Source organism: Phycodurus eques, chromosome 8 (genome assembly GCF_024500275.1).
Source record: "Phycodurus eques isolate BA_2022a chromosome 8, UOR_Pequ_1.1, whole genome shotgun sequence".
NCBI classification, from domain to species: Eukaryota; Metazoa; Chordata; class Actinopteri; order Syngnathiformes; family Syngnathidae; genus Phycodurus; species Phycodurus eques.
The window spans coordinates 4787228-4803193 of NC_084532.1; the positions used below are offsets into that span (position 1 = coordinate 4787228).

Sequence of the window (15966 nt, forward strand, 5' to 3'; positions counted from 1 at the left end):
TTTGTCAGTGGGATAACTCAGCGGTTGCAGATCAATACTATTGAACAGTTCAATAGGAATTGACCACAGGAGCCTAGAATAAGGATCGGGAGGAGGACCGTGAGGTTCTTTGTACGGGAGGAGGTGTTGGTCGGTGGCTGCGGGCTCGGGATGAATACTCACAGGGGTGCTGATGGAGTGGGGGTTGCTGCAGTGCATCTGTGAGGACAGGAGAGATACTTGCTGTGTGAGGGTGCTTAATGAGTCCATCATTTCACTGAGAGCTTGATCCTGTCTGCCTATTTGGGCGCCCTGGTGCGCGAGCTTCCCTCAACGCTTCCGGTGTTGCTGGGTCCATGTCGGTCAGAGTATTCTGTCACGATTTGTAATCGTATGGTATTGGAGTGGACCCAAAAGCAGACTGAGGCGGAGGAAGCAGCGGACAATGGTTTATTTGGGGTAGCTCAGGGTTTGTATAGCCAAGGCGTGATGGTGGTCCGTAGGAACAAGGAACGTGCAGGAAGTGGGAGCGTGAGCAGGTGGAAGAGCTTGATGGCGTGGTAGGAGCGAGCAGCGAAGCGGGAGACACGGGAGGCATACTGGAGGCGGAGGAGAACACAAGAGGGTCAGTAAAAATGCGGAAAACCAAGTAATTAAATCAAGCACTCAGAGAATGGATCTTGAGAGTCGGCCTGTGTACCACGGATGAGTGTGAATACGCTGGTGCTGGATCCCTGGATCTGGCAGGCTTATATGCAGGCAGTGATGAGTGCTGATTGAGAACAGGTCCGTGGGCGAGGAGGTGATGATTGCTGGAGAGAGAGGGAAAAGCAAGGCACAAAACTCCACCCAAGCTCCAAAAAGGACAGTTCCTTTTCCAGGACACAGATCATGACAATGAGACAATTTTAATCAATGAAGGCAATGGACTCATTTCACTCAGTATACCCAACTGTTGGTGCCACTGGTTCTGCCTCCTCCTTAAGCCAAAAACACGTGATCAGCAAGTACTCAACATTAAACTCTAAACGCCATTGTGGAATTGTAAAGTCGACAAGTCGACTAGTCTATTAAACCCCTAGTGTGTAAATGTCATCATTATTTTGTATTTCAATGACACGAGGCTCATATGGATGCACACCTGTTCTGTTCTGTCCTGTTCTTAAACCATGCCATGGAAATCCCGGTTTGGAGTGTTAGTGTGAGTGTTATTCCTGTGCCTTGCCACCGAATATGATGCATGGTGTGTCAAGAGTAGACCACTGGTAGTCATGTGGATGAGTAAGCAGAAGAATCGGTGGGTGAAAACTGTGTGGCTGAAGTCAGCAAACTTCCGGTTGTGTGTTTTACTATTCACATTAGGGCATTACTGGCCTGGCTAGCTTCTATACATGTCACAACTAGTTTTCAAAGGTAGAGTGTTTTTAATTGATTTTACATTTACATTGTACAATTTTTGTGTGTGTGTGTGTGTGTGTGTGTTGTGTGTGTGTGTGTGTGTGTGTGTGCTTTTGTGTCTTCCTTTAAGGGCAAGCAAGAGGGAAAGAGAAAAGCAATATTATGTTCACATTGGTTAGCATATTTTTACACTTCTATGGCTATTACGAATGTTTATAAGGGTCATATATATTGTTCTACTGCATTTTTCAAAATCCAAAGCATTGTGTTAAAGATAAAACAGAGCATATGTAATCCAGTGCTTTTTCCAACCTATTATTCTTTTGCTGTAATAAAATGTACTTATTGTAAGGAGAAGAGAAAGATGCATGCATTTTTCTGTGACATTTGAAATTGGACAATGACAAAGTGATAGGCATGAAAAATAGTCCACCAGCTGGTATCTGTTACATGTGTTTTAATATCAATTTATCTACAAAATATTGACACCTCTGTATTCTGGGGTTTATGGAAAGAGCACTGTCACTGAAGCAAAGGGACATATAAAAAATACAAACTAACAGATTGCAACATTTTTACATGAATTCATTTGTCCATTCATTGGGTTTGGTGCTTACAGTAAAGCTGAGCAGTCTTATAAACAATAGTTAGATTTGCATCATTAGGTATGATGTCTGGTATCTGATTTTCTACTGCAGTACACTGTACATTTGCTTAGGCTATATTGGGAAAGAGTTGTGCATTCTTTCACCGATACACACTATCCTTTGATATGCCCATGAGGGTCGTCTCCACAAAGGAGAAAGAGTTGGTTTACAGAGTACATTCTGCAGCTGCACTCACTTGGTCCACTCATGATTAAACACTTTACATGGTTATACATGTAAACAAATACACCACAAACTGTGTGTCCAGAGAAGTCCAGATAATATTCATGTGACAGTTTCAAAGTGAGACCTTGCCAAGCAGCTGTTAACTGCAAAGCTTAGTGGTTTCATAATCCACTGAATTGGGCAGACGGGAGCTGAAGGCCTCCAAGGAGGCATGAATGCGAGCTACTTCACTGGTAGTCTGTTTAAGTCGGTGTCGGAGAAGACAGGCAAACAAGTCCAACCTCGGTTGACCTTGAGGCGATAGCCGGTTTACCCGGTCACGTATTTCCAAGAGCTGCAGCATAGCTGTGTCCTGGGAACCTTGGGTATAAGGGTAGTCCAGTTGCAGAATCAAGTCACGTATAGCCTCTGGGTCAAAGTGCATACTGTAACCAAACACCTGGATGCTGTTGATTTTCATGTAGCCCAGATTACGTCCAGGATCTGACATCTCTAAAGGTTCATAATATACACTCTCATTCACTCCATTTTGTGTCATTATCCTGCTCCGCAGGTAGACATGGATTGTTTCGAAGAATGTCTTCCACTTGTTACCAAGAGTCAGTGTCCAATTGTAACACTCAAAGGGCAGGTCTAGCTTTGTTGCCTGCCAGTCAGGAAAATTGTTTTCATTGACGGGAATGTACCAGCTCTCTGAATGGCTACCACCGAAAGGATTGATGTAGAGTGTAAGAGCAGGCTCCAGTGTGCTGTTCTTTGTATGGCAAACCTGAAGAGAGATTCCTAGCAGCATGTGCACCATGTTGGACTTGTACTTATTACTTTTCAGCGTCAGCAGCATTCTCTTTCTCCATGAGGGATCAAACCAGCTATTAAGACGCATGTCATTGCTGATGAAAATTGCATGAACCTGACAAGGAAAAGGAACAGAGCATAGTCATCCATACAGTAAGGACTTTGACGTACATTTCGAGCACAAAATAAATAAAAAGAGGCCCAGTGACATGCATTAAGGCTAAATCTATGTACAATAAATATTTTGAAAGTTCTTCTCTCGCCAGAAGGGTTAGCCTTTGTAATACAGAGTGTGTTTTGTGTTATGTTTTTTTTTTTTTTGCGAATGTAGTTCCCATTATAATGTACTTCTGCTGTGAAATGCAATCTTTGGTCAACTGCCCATGCTATAACAAAATATAACAAAAGACCAGATTGTGTGTCTCACTCGCTGTCTGCTGGAATTGCTATTTATTTAGATCAAGTTTTACATCTGATTGTACTTCTGAAATTTGAAAGGTAAGTTTAATAACATTGCTTGCGAGCTTGATATCATCGCGACTTCGCATGGTCCTCACTGCTCCGTTTGCGTGCGTGTGTGCGTTGGACCCTTCTGTCATCAGTACTGCTTCTGTTTAAGGTCATCCATCCATCCATCCATTTTCTGAGCCGCTTCTCCTCACTAGGGTCGCGGGCGTGCTGGAGCCTATCCCAGCTGTCATCGGGCAGGAGGCGGGGTACACCCTGAACTGGTTGCCAGCCAATCGCAGGGCACATAGAAACAAACAACCATTCACACTCACAGTCATGCCTACGGGCAATTTAGAGACTCCAATTAATGCATGTTTTTGGGATGTGGGAGGAAACCGGAGTGCCCGGAGAAAACCCATGCAGGTACGGGGAGAACATGCAAACTCCACACAGGTGGGGCCGGAGATTGAACCCGGGTCCTCAGAACTGTGAGGCTGACGCTCTAACCAGTCGTCCACCGTGCCACCTGTATAAGATCAGATATTTTAAATATGTCAAAAATGTTAGTATTGTCTTAATCTGGAGATGTCTTTCTCTCTCACACACACACACACACACACACTGGATACATATACTGTAAGTCATTTTCATATAATTTGTTCAATAATGGTAAAGACATACCTCACTGAATTTCATTTTGAAAATAAAGTTAACTTATTAGCATTTTAATGACTGACAGTTATAATTCAAACATTAATAATTGTTTCTAAGAAAAAACAGTCAAAAGTGATATATTTACACTTGTAATGCCAAAAATGTCTCTACCGTTGAGTTCCAAATTAAATTTTATTATGGCTCGCAACATGTTTTCTGAAAATGCTAATTCCATATTTGTAAAGGATTTTTCTCCTTCTGCTTAATATGTCTTTTCCATGAACATTAACCCAAATGCATCTTTGTGTCTTCCTTTTTTTTTTTTTTTTTTTTTTTTAAAATGGTCCATGTATGTCACTCAAGTTGTCTTTGCTGTTAATGCCACTGGAGGGAGCCTCATTATGTTGTTGCAATTAACCAGAGGGATCTGTGATCTGAAGTGCCAGGACGTGGCAGCCATTTTCCATTCCCACAATAGCAGACAGCAAAATAGATGGTGTTATTTCTGAAGTATGTATGCGTTTGTGAAAATATCAGAACAATTGCATGTCTTTACCATTTATCATGAATGTATAGAGACAATAGTGTAATTGATTTAATGAGTATCATTTATGCTCATATGTGCAAGAGTTTTGCGGGCATCATGTAAATTGTACAACACACATAGTTGATATGAAGCTGCTTTTTGTCTTTATTGTTATGCAAGAAGTGTATTTCAGTGGGCCACCACCATTTCCTTTTTCACTGGGTTGATGGGTTCGATGATGATGCAGTTTTTCACATCTGGATTTGGGGATCATCTGCCATTCCTCCTTGCAGATCCTCTCCAGTTCTGTCAGGTTGGATGGTGAACGTTGGTGGACAGCCATTTCCAGGTCTCTCGAGAGATGCTCAATTGGCTTTAAGTCAGGGCTCTGGCTGGGCCATTCAAAAACAGTCATTGAGTCACTCCTTTGTTATTTTAGCTGTGTGCTTAGGTCATTGTCTTGTTGGAAGGTGAACCTTCGGCCCAGTCTGAGGTCCTGAGCATTCTGGAGAAGGTTTTCATCCAGGATATCCCTGTACTTGGCCGCATTCATCTTTCATTCGATCGCAACCAGTCGTCCTGTCCCTGCAGCTGAAAAACACCCCCACAGCATGATGCTGCCACCACCATGCATCACTGTTTGGACTTTATTGGACAGGTGATGAGCACTGCACAGTGATCTTTGGGTTCTTCTTTACCTCTCTCACCAAGGCTCTTCTCCCCCATTTGCTCAGTTTGGCTGGACAGCCAGGTCTAGAAAGGGTTCTGATCGTCCCAAATGTCTTCCATTACAGGATTATGGAGGCCACTGTACTCTTAGGAACCTTAATTGGAGCAGAATTTTTTTTGTAACCTTGGCCGGATCTGTGCCTTCCAACAATTCTGTCTTCAGAACAACTCCCAGACAGAGCCCTAACTTAAACCCGATTGAGCATCTCTGAACAGACCTGAAAATGGCTGTCCACCAACGTTCACCATGCAACCTGACAGAACTGCAGAGGATCTGCAAGGAGGAATGGCAGAGCTCCCCAAATACAGATGTGAAAAACTTGTTGCATCATTCCCAAAAAGACTCCTGACTGTATTACCTCAAAAGGGTACTTCTATTCAATACTGAGGAAAGGGTCTGAATACTTATGGCTGTGTGATATTTCAGTTTTTCTTTTTTAATAAATCTGCAAAAATTTCAACAATTTGGTTTTTTTCCTGTCAATACGGGGTGTTGTGCGTACATTAATGTGGGAAAAAAATTAACTTAAATGATTTTAGCAAATGGCTGCAATATAACAAAGGGCCTCTGAATACTTTCCGTACCCACTGTATCTATATTTTTTTAGGGGCGACACGGTGAGCGACTGGTTAACACATCAGCTAGTTCTGAGGTTCAAATCTGGCCTCCCCTGTATGGAGTTTGCATGCCTGAAATATATAAATGAAATCAATGCGAAGATGGAAAAAACCTTCACTTCAACTAAATAAAGTAAACACGAAGAAACCACCTGTAAGGGACTTCAGAGCTTGATAGCCTGCACTGTTTGAGTGTTTCCAGGTATCTTATAGTTAACTTTCTCAATATATCAGATGTTGCCAGTGAGGATTAACATTTCATGAATATAAGCGGTTAGCACATCTGCCTCACAATTCTGAGGACCAGGGTTCAAATCCCAGCCCCGCCTGTGTGGAGTTTGCATGTTCTCCCTGTGCCTGTGGAGGTTTTCTCCTACATCCCAAAAACATGCATGGTAGGTTAAATGAAGACTCCAAATTGCCTGTAAGTGTGAATGTGAGTGCAAATGGTTGGTTGTCTATATGTGCCGTGCGATTGGCTGGCGAACAGTTCAAGGTGTACCCTGTCTCTCACCCAGAGTCGGCTGGGATAGGCTCCAACACGCCACTCTGAGCTACAAGACCATATGCGCACACCCTCAGTTGGTTGCTTGGAGCAAGCCTTTGACTTATTCTGCTCTCCCTGACTGTGCTTTAAACTATTTAATGACACCACAGTTGTAGATTACTGTAAAACTAAATACAACAAAAATAATTACACACATTGTATTCTTAAATACAAGACACAGATCGTTTTAGAAATCGCCAGCTTAATGCTAACACAGTCAATGGAAAACTCTTTTGACGGGCTAGCTAAAATTAATGTGACTAGGGCTGGGGAAAAAAAAAAAAATACATTTAAAAAAAATAAAACAAACAACTCAGCTCAGTCGACTTAAAAAATAGGTCCATTCAATTTATGCCTCGACGCTCCACCGGGACCAAAAAAAAAAAAAAAAAACTGCTCCCTGAACCATGTTTGCGCCACCGAAACCCATGTTTCACATTGACATTTATTGCAGACGGATGCAGTGATGGCCCAGTGATAAATTTAACCCAAAAACGACAAAGCAGCATACTTCAGTGATTTTTAAGACACTTGTAAGATGTGTAATGTACATATAACATAAGTATGTGTGAGCTGAATGGTGCTTCATGTATTTTAACCTAAAATGGTAATTGCTAGCGCGCTAATGCCATTGCTAACCGTTTGGCATTTTGCGGCATCAATTTCTGTACACCAAATGTATACCTTCCACTCAGTACCAACATATGCATTTAAAGGATTGACCTCCATTCCTCATAAATGAGAATAAAAAGCATGTTAGTAGTAAAAAAAATAAATAATAATAATCGTGGGGGTGGGGCGATTATTATTCGAATATTCGATCAATGATCAATAGGAGTATCAATTCTGAAAAGATTCGATAGTGAAAGCCCTAAAAGTGACAAAATAAATAAATTAAGGTTGTACATTTTCGTAAATACCTCGAGCCTACGATCAGCTCTCTGTAGAAGGTAGCCGAGTTCCAAATCTTGGAGGTCTGTCTCAAACCCAAGGTAGTTTTCTGTGGAATCTGCCACCATTGGTTTACAGATCCCCTGTATCAGGGTGAAGCCTTGGTTGCAGCCCCCACATCGGGTGTGGTTGTCTAGTGCACACTCTGCACAAGCGGAGTCTTCGCCAATAGAGCAGGGTGGAGGGAGCTGACAGGGGATGTGTTCATATCGACAGCTGCAGCTGTGGAGTGCCTCAGAGAATGCACCAAGCTGGTTGTTCTCTGAACAATACAAGCGAGACTGGAAATGACTCAGCCAGTAGGACTGAGACCTGCAGGAGGGAATGCAGAGAAAGAGACAAAGAACACACTTTATCCTTAAAGTTTTGCAGCAGTGACATGCTTGACACAGTATTAACATATTCAAAAGCTTTGAGTGAATGGCCAGATTAACACTCCTCTGGTTGAATCTGATGCATTAAAATATCGCTTTTTTCAATACAGTTTGTGAAGGTTATGTCTATATTGCTCTGCAAGCATCTTAATTTGACAATTCTAAAACGAATAAGACTGAAAATCCATTGACATGTTTGTTTTATTCCTGCTCAATTTTGATATTTTAAATAGTTTTCAAAATAATGTAGTATCAAAATCACCCAAACGTGTCTTAAAGATGTACAAAGTCAAATGCTATAATAGCAAAACTACCAAAGTTTATTCTCATCTAATTCCATTATTAAGTGAATTGAATTTGCAGTACTTGGCCTGGATAATTGCAGAGGAGTGATCATGTTAAGATTAATCATCAAGACCCATTAGTGTTTTCTAATGATGATATTGATTGTGTTGGCAAAAATGTGATGACTCCCAGAGTTCAGCAATCCATTAAGTAAATTTTTCACATTTTTGTTGTGATAAAATCACACATTTGGTCTAAGTTTAGACATTAAATATGGGGAAAAGGAATTGCTATGGAAAACGATTGCTCACTGTACTGAAATCTAAGTAGGCTATTTATAATTGTCATCCTCTACAAAATACACAATTATAATTACAAGCAACTGAAAAAGAATTGGTAAAAACGTAATAAAGCTATTAACTTCATTCGTGAAAGAAGCATGCTCGAGGCATATGATCTCTCTCTGACATTCTCTCTCTTTCCCTCTTTCTCTCTCTTTCTCTCTCTCTCTGACATAACACGCATACACCTACACACACATGCACACACCTACACTCACACACACACACACACACACACAAATGCTTATGATTATGTCTGTAACACTTTCTTGACTGATTCCTTTATGCCTCATATCCCCATTGCTTACTAAGGAGGGGAAATGCACACCATCTGCAAGCTTTTTTTTTTTTTTTTTTTTTTTAATCTTTTCTTTCAGATTTGTTTCACTTTGAAGATGAGATGGGAGTTTATTGTGAAGTAAAATGTATGCTAATCCGAAAATGTTTGTGGGATGTGAGGCATCATTCCTTTTAAACCAATCCTGTGTGGCAGTGGGAAGTAACATGAATATGAAAATCTGAAGAAAGCACTCGCATCACCTACTACATGCAGACAAAGAATTGGCATGACCACATTTTGACCACTTCTATATTATATATATATATATATTATATATATATATATATATATATATATATATATGTATTCATTTTCTGTACTGCTTATCCTCACTAGGGTCGCAGGCATGCTGGACCCTATCCAAGCAACTTTGGACAGAGCACATATAAACAAACAACCATTCGTACCTACGGGCAATTTATAGTCTATAATTAACCTACCATGCATGTTTTTGGGATGTGGGAGGAAACCGGAGTGCCCGGAGAAAGCTCACGCAGGCACATGGAGAACATGCAAACACAGGCGAGCCCGGGATTTGAAACCCGGTCCTCAGAACTGTGAGGCAGATATGCTAACCAGTTGGCTACCGTCTCTCTCTCTCTCGCTCTCGCTCTCGCTCTCTCTCTCTCTCTCTCTCTCTCTCTCTCTCTCTCTCTTCTCTCTCTCTCTCTCTCTATATATATATATATATATATATATATATATTGAGTTTATATATATATATATATATATATATATATATATATATATAAACTCAATATTTTTGTTTTTGCTCCAATTTTTTGTGAGCTGGACTCAAAGATCTAAAACTTTTTCTACATACACAAAAGCCCATTTCCCTCAAATATTGTTAAAACATCTGTCTAAATCTGTGTTAGTGAATATTTCTCCTTTGTCAAGATAATCCATCCCACCTCACACATGTGGCATATCAAGATGCTGATCACACAGCATGATTATTGCACAGGTGTGCCTTATGCTGGCCACAATAAAAGGACCCTCTGAAATGTGCAGTTCTGCGTTATTGTGAGGGTCCGGGGGGTCAGAAAACCAGTCAGTATCTGTTGTGACCACCATTTGCCTCATGCAGTGCAACGCATCTCCTTCGCATAGAGTTGATCAGGTGGTTGATTGTGGCCTGTGGAATGTTGGTCCACTCCTCTTCAATGGCTGTGCGAAGTTGCTGGATATTGTCAGGAACTAGAACACGCTGTCGTATACGCCGATCCAGAGCATCCCAAACATTCTCAATGGGTACTGGCCATGCAAGAACTGGGATGTTTTCAGCGTCCAGGAATTGTGCACAGATCATTCCAACATGGGCCGTGCATTATCATGCTGCAACATGAGGTGATGGTTGTGGATGAATGGCACAACAATGGGCCTCAGGATCTCGTCACAGTATCTCTGTGCATGCAAAATACCATCAATAAAAGGCACCTATGTTCGTTGCCCATAACATACACCGGCCCATACCATAACCCCACCGCCACCATGGGCCCCTCAATCCACAATTTTGACATCAGCAAACCGCTCACCCACACGACGCCACACACGCTGTCTGCCATCTGCCCATAACAGTGAAAACCGAGATTCATCCGTGAAGAAAACACCTCCCCAACGTGCCAGACGCCATCGAATGTGAGCATTCGCCCACTGAAGTCGGTTACAATGACGAACTGCAGTCAGCTCGAGACTCCGATAAGGACGACGAGGGTTAGCCCTAACCCTGCAGATGAGCTTCCCTGAGATGGTTTCTGACAGTTTGTGCAGAAATTCTTTGGTTATGGAAACCGATTGTTGCAGCAGCTGTCCAGGTGGCTGGTCACAGACGATCTTGGAGGTGAACATGCTGGATGTGGAGGTCCTGGACTGGTGTGGTTACACGTGGTCTGCGTTTGTGAGGCTGGTTGGATGTACTGCCAAATTGTCTGAAAATCCTTTTATATGGCTTATGGTAGAGAAATGAACATTCAATTCACGGGCAACAGCTCTGAAGGACATTCCTGCAGTCAGCATGCTAATTGCACGCTCCCTCAGAACTTGCGACATCTGTGGCATTGTGCTGTGTGAAAAAACTGCACATTTCAGAGTGACCTTTTATTGTGACCAGCCTATGGCACACCTGTGCAATAGTCATGCTGCCTAATCAGCATCTTCATATGCCACACCTGTAAAGTGGGATGGATTATCTCGAAAGACGAAATGCTCACTGACACAGATTTAGACAGATTTGTGAACAATATTTGAGGAAATGGCCTTTTGTGTATGTAGATTTTTTTTTGTTCAGTGTATATATATATATATATATATATATATATATATATATATACACTGAATAAAAAATATATATTTTGAGCATTGTGTGTGTGTGTATATATATATATATATATATATATATATATATATATATACACACACAACGCTCAAAATACATTTTTTTCTTTCTACCGCTCTGACCACATTTTTTTACCTACATGACTCAAAGTGTAGCCACTAACAGATCAGATGATAGCATACTGGCCATATGTCACACAGTGACTACACTGTGACCCTAAGCACCCTGTATGTAAGTATGTTTGACATACTTGGCAAAATAAAGATGATTCTGATTCTGAGAAAATGTTAAGTTCTTCGTTCTAAAAATGAACTAGTTCAGTTCATAATTCAAAATTCTGAACCAAATTCACTGTTCCAAAAATGAACAGGTTCATAGTTTTTTTTTTTCTCACTCTGTTGCTGATGGGGTTTTACCCTCAAAAGACTGATATTTCATTTCCTCCTGGTTGCCACCCATCCAGTCTGCACTAGTAGCCAGCTGCAGCTTTCACCCTACGATTCCAAAAACATGTTGGTGAAACATGTTTCTTGAATGGTCTTTTTTTTTTTTAATGAGGAATTAAAACAAAAACAGGGCTTTTGTCCTTAATGTGCAAACAAAAACACGCAGTAAGTTATGACAGGAAAAATGGTGAAAGGACACTGATAACTTTGTATTCCGTGCAGTTCTGGCTGACTATATCAATAAAATATATGATCTGATCTGTTGTTATATTACAAAATGAAATAAGTACAGTGTTTTAACTGAAGCATTCTGATACAAATAATTTTCCTGGTAATCCATTTTTAAAGTAATGGGCCCCTTTACCTACTTTTTTACACAGGGCCAGTTAACATTGAATAGTTTTTTCCCCCTAATAAATGAAACCACGATTTCAAGACAGCATTTTAAGTTCACTTGGTTTATGTTTGTCTGATGTTTAATTTTTTTTGATGATCTTATACATTAAACGGGGAAAACTATGCAAAAATTTAAGAATTTGAGAAGGAGGCAAATACTTTTAGATACCTACATTTTCGCACTCAATTTCACACCTATGGGCAATTTAGAGTCTTCAATTAACCTACCATGCATATTTTGGGGATGTGGGAGGAAACCAGAGTCCCGGAGAAAACCCACACAGACACGGGGAGAACATGCAAACTCCACACAGGCGTGTGAAAAGAGGCAGATCGTGGGGTTATCGTGCAAATCTACAGGTTTCACGTAACTCTTTAAACAATTCACAATGACAAAGAGGACTATGAGTGCTTACATTCTCCCCAATAAACCTAGTGTGCCAGAGGAGACAAATCCTGATAATGAGTCTGACTCATTTTGTGAGGAAACGGTTGCGGTGAAAAAAGGCAGGAAATTATGTCTTTAAGACAAGGGGCTGCGTATTATCGGTAATGCAGAACAAATCATTGGAAATTTGAATAATTACTTTGCAAGTCAATTTACAACGTGCACTAGGGCTGTGGGAAAAACAAAAATCGAATAACTCGGCTAAGTCAACTTCTAATATACGTACGTCAACAGAAAATGTCTGCCTCGAAGCGCACAAAAAAACAAAACAAAACAAAACCAAAAAAAAACATTGTTTGCACTGCCGGAACCAACTGTTGCAGTGTTGGGCGACTGATAAACTGCCATACACGACAGAGGAGTATCTGTAAGTGATTTTAAAGACACTGCTAGATGTGAAATGTGCCACAATTTCCCATATATAATGCGCACCCATGTATAATACGCACCCCCAAAGTTGACCTCAAAATTCTGGAAAACTCTTCTACCGATGTATAATGCATTTTTACAATCCAGGATTTTACTTCTACCCATATGATCAAAACATGAAGTATTATCAATATTTGTTAGTTTTTTCAAATAATTATTCTGAAATTAAGCACTTTATTTGAACACGTAATACTTTCTTTTTATTTACTTGCTCTAATTTTGAAATTCACAGCCTTACTTTTATTTAGTAAATGAGAAAACACACAGTTGTGCTCACATGTTTGATTACCCAGGCAGAATATGTAAGATAGGGACAATTCTTTAAAGAAAACATGAAGGGCCAGGCGAAACACATTTAAATTTATTTTAATGGGATTGAAATTAAACTGTCAATCATTTCAGAAAAGCATTATCATTAAAGAAAACCTAACCATAAATAAATTAATAATGTTTGTTGTTCAGTCATCAGTCATATTTAAAAAAAGAAAAAAAAAACATTTCACAAATTCTGCCAGGGTATGTAAATTTATGAGTAAACTTATGAGCACAACTGTACATATATGCAGTCATATGTACCCCTGTCATATTGGAATTAAAGTGTAGGCTACTACCTTTTTCATAACCTCTTGGGGGTGATGGGATATTAGAATGAAAGTGTACACCTTTCTCAAAATCTCTAGGTGGCGGTGACATATTGGAATGAAAGTGTACAGCTTTTTCATAACTTCTAGATGGTTGCAAACATTTATAAAATGTGAAAGTTTTTGCCATTTTCCCCTATACCTATGTATAATGCGCATTGTTGACTTTTGACAATTTGTGGGCGGGAAAAATGCGCACAGGAAATTACAGTACATATAACATGATTTTTGAGTTAGCTGAATGGTAGTTAGTGTTTTTTGACCTAAAATAGTCCTTGCTAGCACACTAATGCTAATCGCAATTGCTAACTGTTTAGCATTGAGCATTTTGTTTTCTCAACTTTTGTACACCACCATTTATACCATCCACTCAGTACCAACATATGCAGTTCAAGGATAGAAGTCCATCCCTTATAAATGAGAATAATATATAATAATATATAAAATAATAATAATAATAATAATAATAATAATAATAATGGCGGCACGGTGGACGACTGGTTAGAGCGTCAGCCTCACAGTTCTGAGGAGCGGGGTACAATCCCGGCCCCGCCTGTGTGGAGTTTGCATGTTCTCGCCGTGCCTGCGTGGGTTTTCTCTGGGCACTCCGGTTTCCTCCCACATCCCAAAAACATGCATGAATTGGAGACTCTAAATTGCCCCTAGGTGTGCATGTTAGTGCGAATGGTTGTTTGTTTGTATGTGCCCTGCGATTGGCTGGCAACCAGTTCAGGGTGTACCCCGCCTCCTGCCCGATGATAGCTGGGATAGGCTCCAGCACGCCCGCGACCCCAGTGAGGAGAAGCGGCTCAGAAAATGGATGGATAATAATAATAATAATAGTGGAGGAGGGCAATTATCATTTGATTATTCAACCAATAATCAATAAGAGAATTGATTCTAAAAAGATTCGATATTGACAGCCCTAGTTTGCACCTCCTAAAATTTTAAATTACTGGGCCATTGTGTGCCTAGTAAATAAAAGCTTGTCTGGAGCCCTGTATTATACTTTTTACGTTTTTTCAAAACTGATATGGTAAAAGACATCTTTTGATGATTTTGCTCACCTCTCTCTCGGTAAGCGGACTTGCGGCTGTCGGTGACATCTTTTACTTAAACTGAAGAGTTTGAAGATGACTCTCTCTGCACGCTTGGCTAGGACACGCATGTTGTTCTCCAGCTGCTCATATCGCCCATTGAACAAGGTGTCGAGTGACCACAAGTGTTGGATGGTGGACATATTCAGGAAATGGTTTTGGGGTAGCCTCGCATAGAAGGCTTTGAATTCATCTGCAACAACAGAGACAGCACATGAAGCACCCACACAATATAAATAAAGGTTATGGAAATACCTTCCTTCAATTAATTGAATTCTGTCCATCAAGGCTTGTGTCAAGACAATTTAGTTCCACTCGAATTTTCACACTATACCATAGCATTATCTATGCCTCCAACTTTGTAGGAGCATTTTGGGGAGGACTCTTTTCAGTCCCGGCTTAACTGTGCCTTAGTGCACAAAGCAAGGTAAAGGCATGCTTGGATGAATTTGGTGAGGAAGAAGTAAAGTGGCTGACACAGATCCCTGACATCAACACTTTTCAAGTAGACTAGAGTGTCCCCTAAATAAATACATAAAGCCTGGACCCTAAAGGCTGCAGCAATGTAATATTGCAAAACATAAGCTTGAGAAACAGCTGTTATCCAGTTAACCAAACGCTTTGTTGCTGGGTAGCGGTCACTGATTTTATTCTCCATCCTTGTTTAGTGGCTAGAACACTATCTATCTGGACTGGTCTAGAGATGATAAGGTGTCAGTATGGAAATCACTGATATCTTTTGCTAAAGGACATCATGACACCTTGGATGTTTGGATTCTGGGCATGCGCCTGACCTCACTTTACACCTGACTATTAAAACATAAACTTTGAAAGTAATTGCACTTGGGGATATTTGAGATGTGAAGGGGAAAAATTCCACCCATTTGTTTTTGAATAATAATCACCTAAGCAGGATGACCGAGCACAGCAATGATAACCAAACATTATACTAAGAGCCTCCATTCAAGTATTTTTCCACAGTAATATGAAAGTCCAGACTAGAAATAATATATTTTTGTTTTTGCTGATTAATCTCCTCTAAGATACTGTAAACTAGTTTTTTGTATTTTTCCCCTGCTTGGTTATGAGGTATTGTGAATGTGTCCTATGCAGACATTGCACCAGTAAAAAAGATTCACAACCACTTATAGTTCACCTTTAAGTTGCAGAACAAGGACTAACAAAGGAAGGAAAGTATGACACTGCAACACTTACCAATTCATATTGAGTCCCTTTCATATGAATAATTTATATCTTGAAAGTTTGATTTTCCTGCAAGTGTCCATGATTAGGCATGAATATGAAAGCTATATTGCACGTGGAAATCTAGAATTGATTATCTTCAAGGGTA

General features: G+C 40.3%; 1 protein-coding gene across 1 annotated transcript in view; it reads right to left on the reverse strand.

Moving 5' to 3' along the window:
* Positions 1-2295: 2295 nt before the first annotated feature.
* The window catches only part of brinp3a.2 (bone morphogenetic protein/retinoic acid inducible neural-specific 3a, tandem duplicate 2), a 46285-nt gene continuing 32614 nt past the window's right edge, over positions 2296-15966 (reverse strand). The window contains exons 6-8 of the mRNA XM_061683851.1: positions 14586-14808; positions 7450-7792; positions 2296-3120 (exon numbers count right to left, since the gene is read on the reverse strand). Of these exons, the coding sequence (XP_061539835.1) occupies positions 2350-3120; positions 7450-7792; positions 14586-14808 (1337 nt within the window). The 3' untranslated portion in view covers positions 2296-2349. The remainder of the gene's footprint in view (positions 3121-7449; positions 7793-14585; positions 14809-15966) is intronic.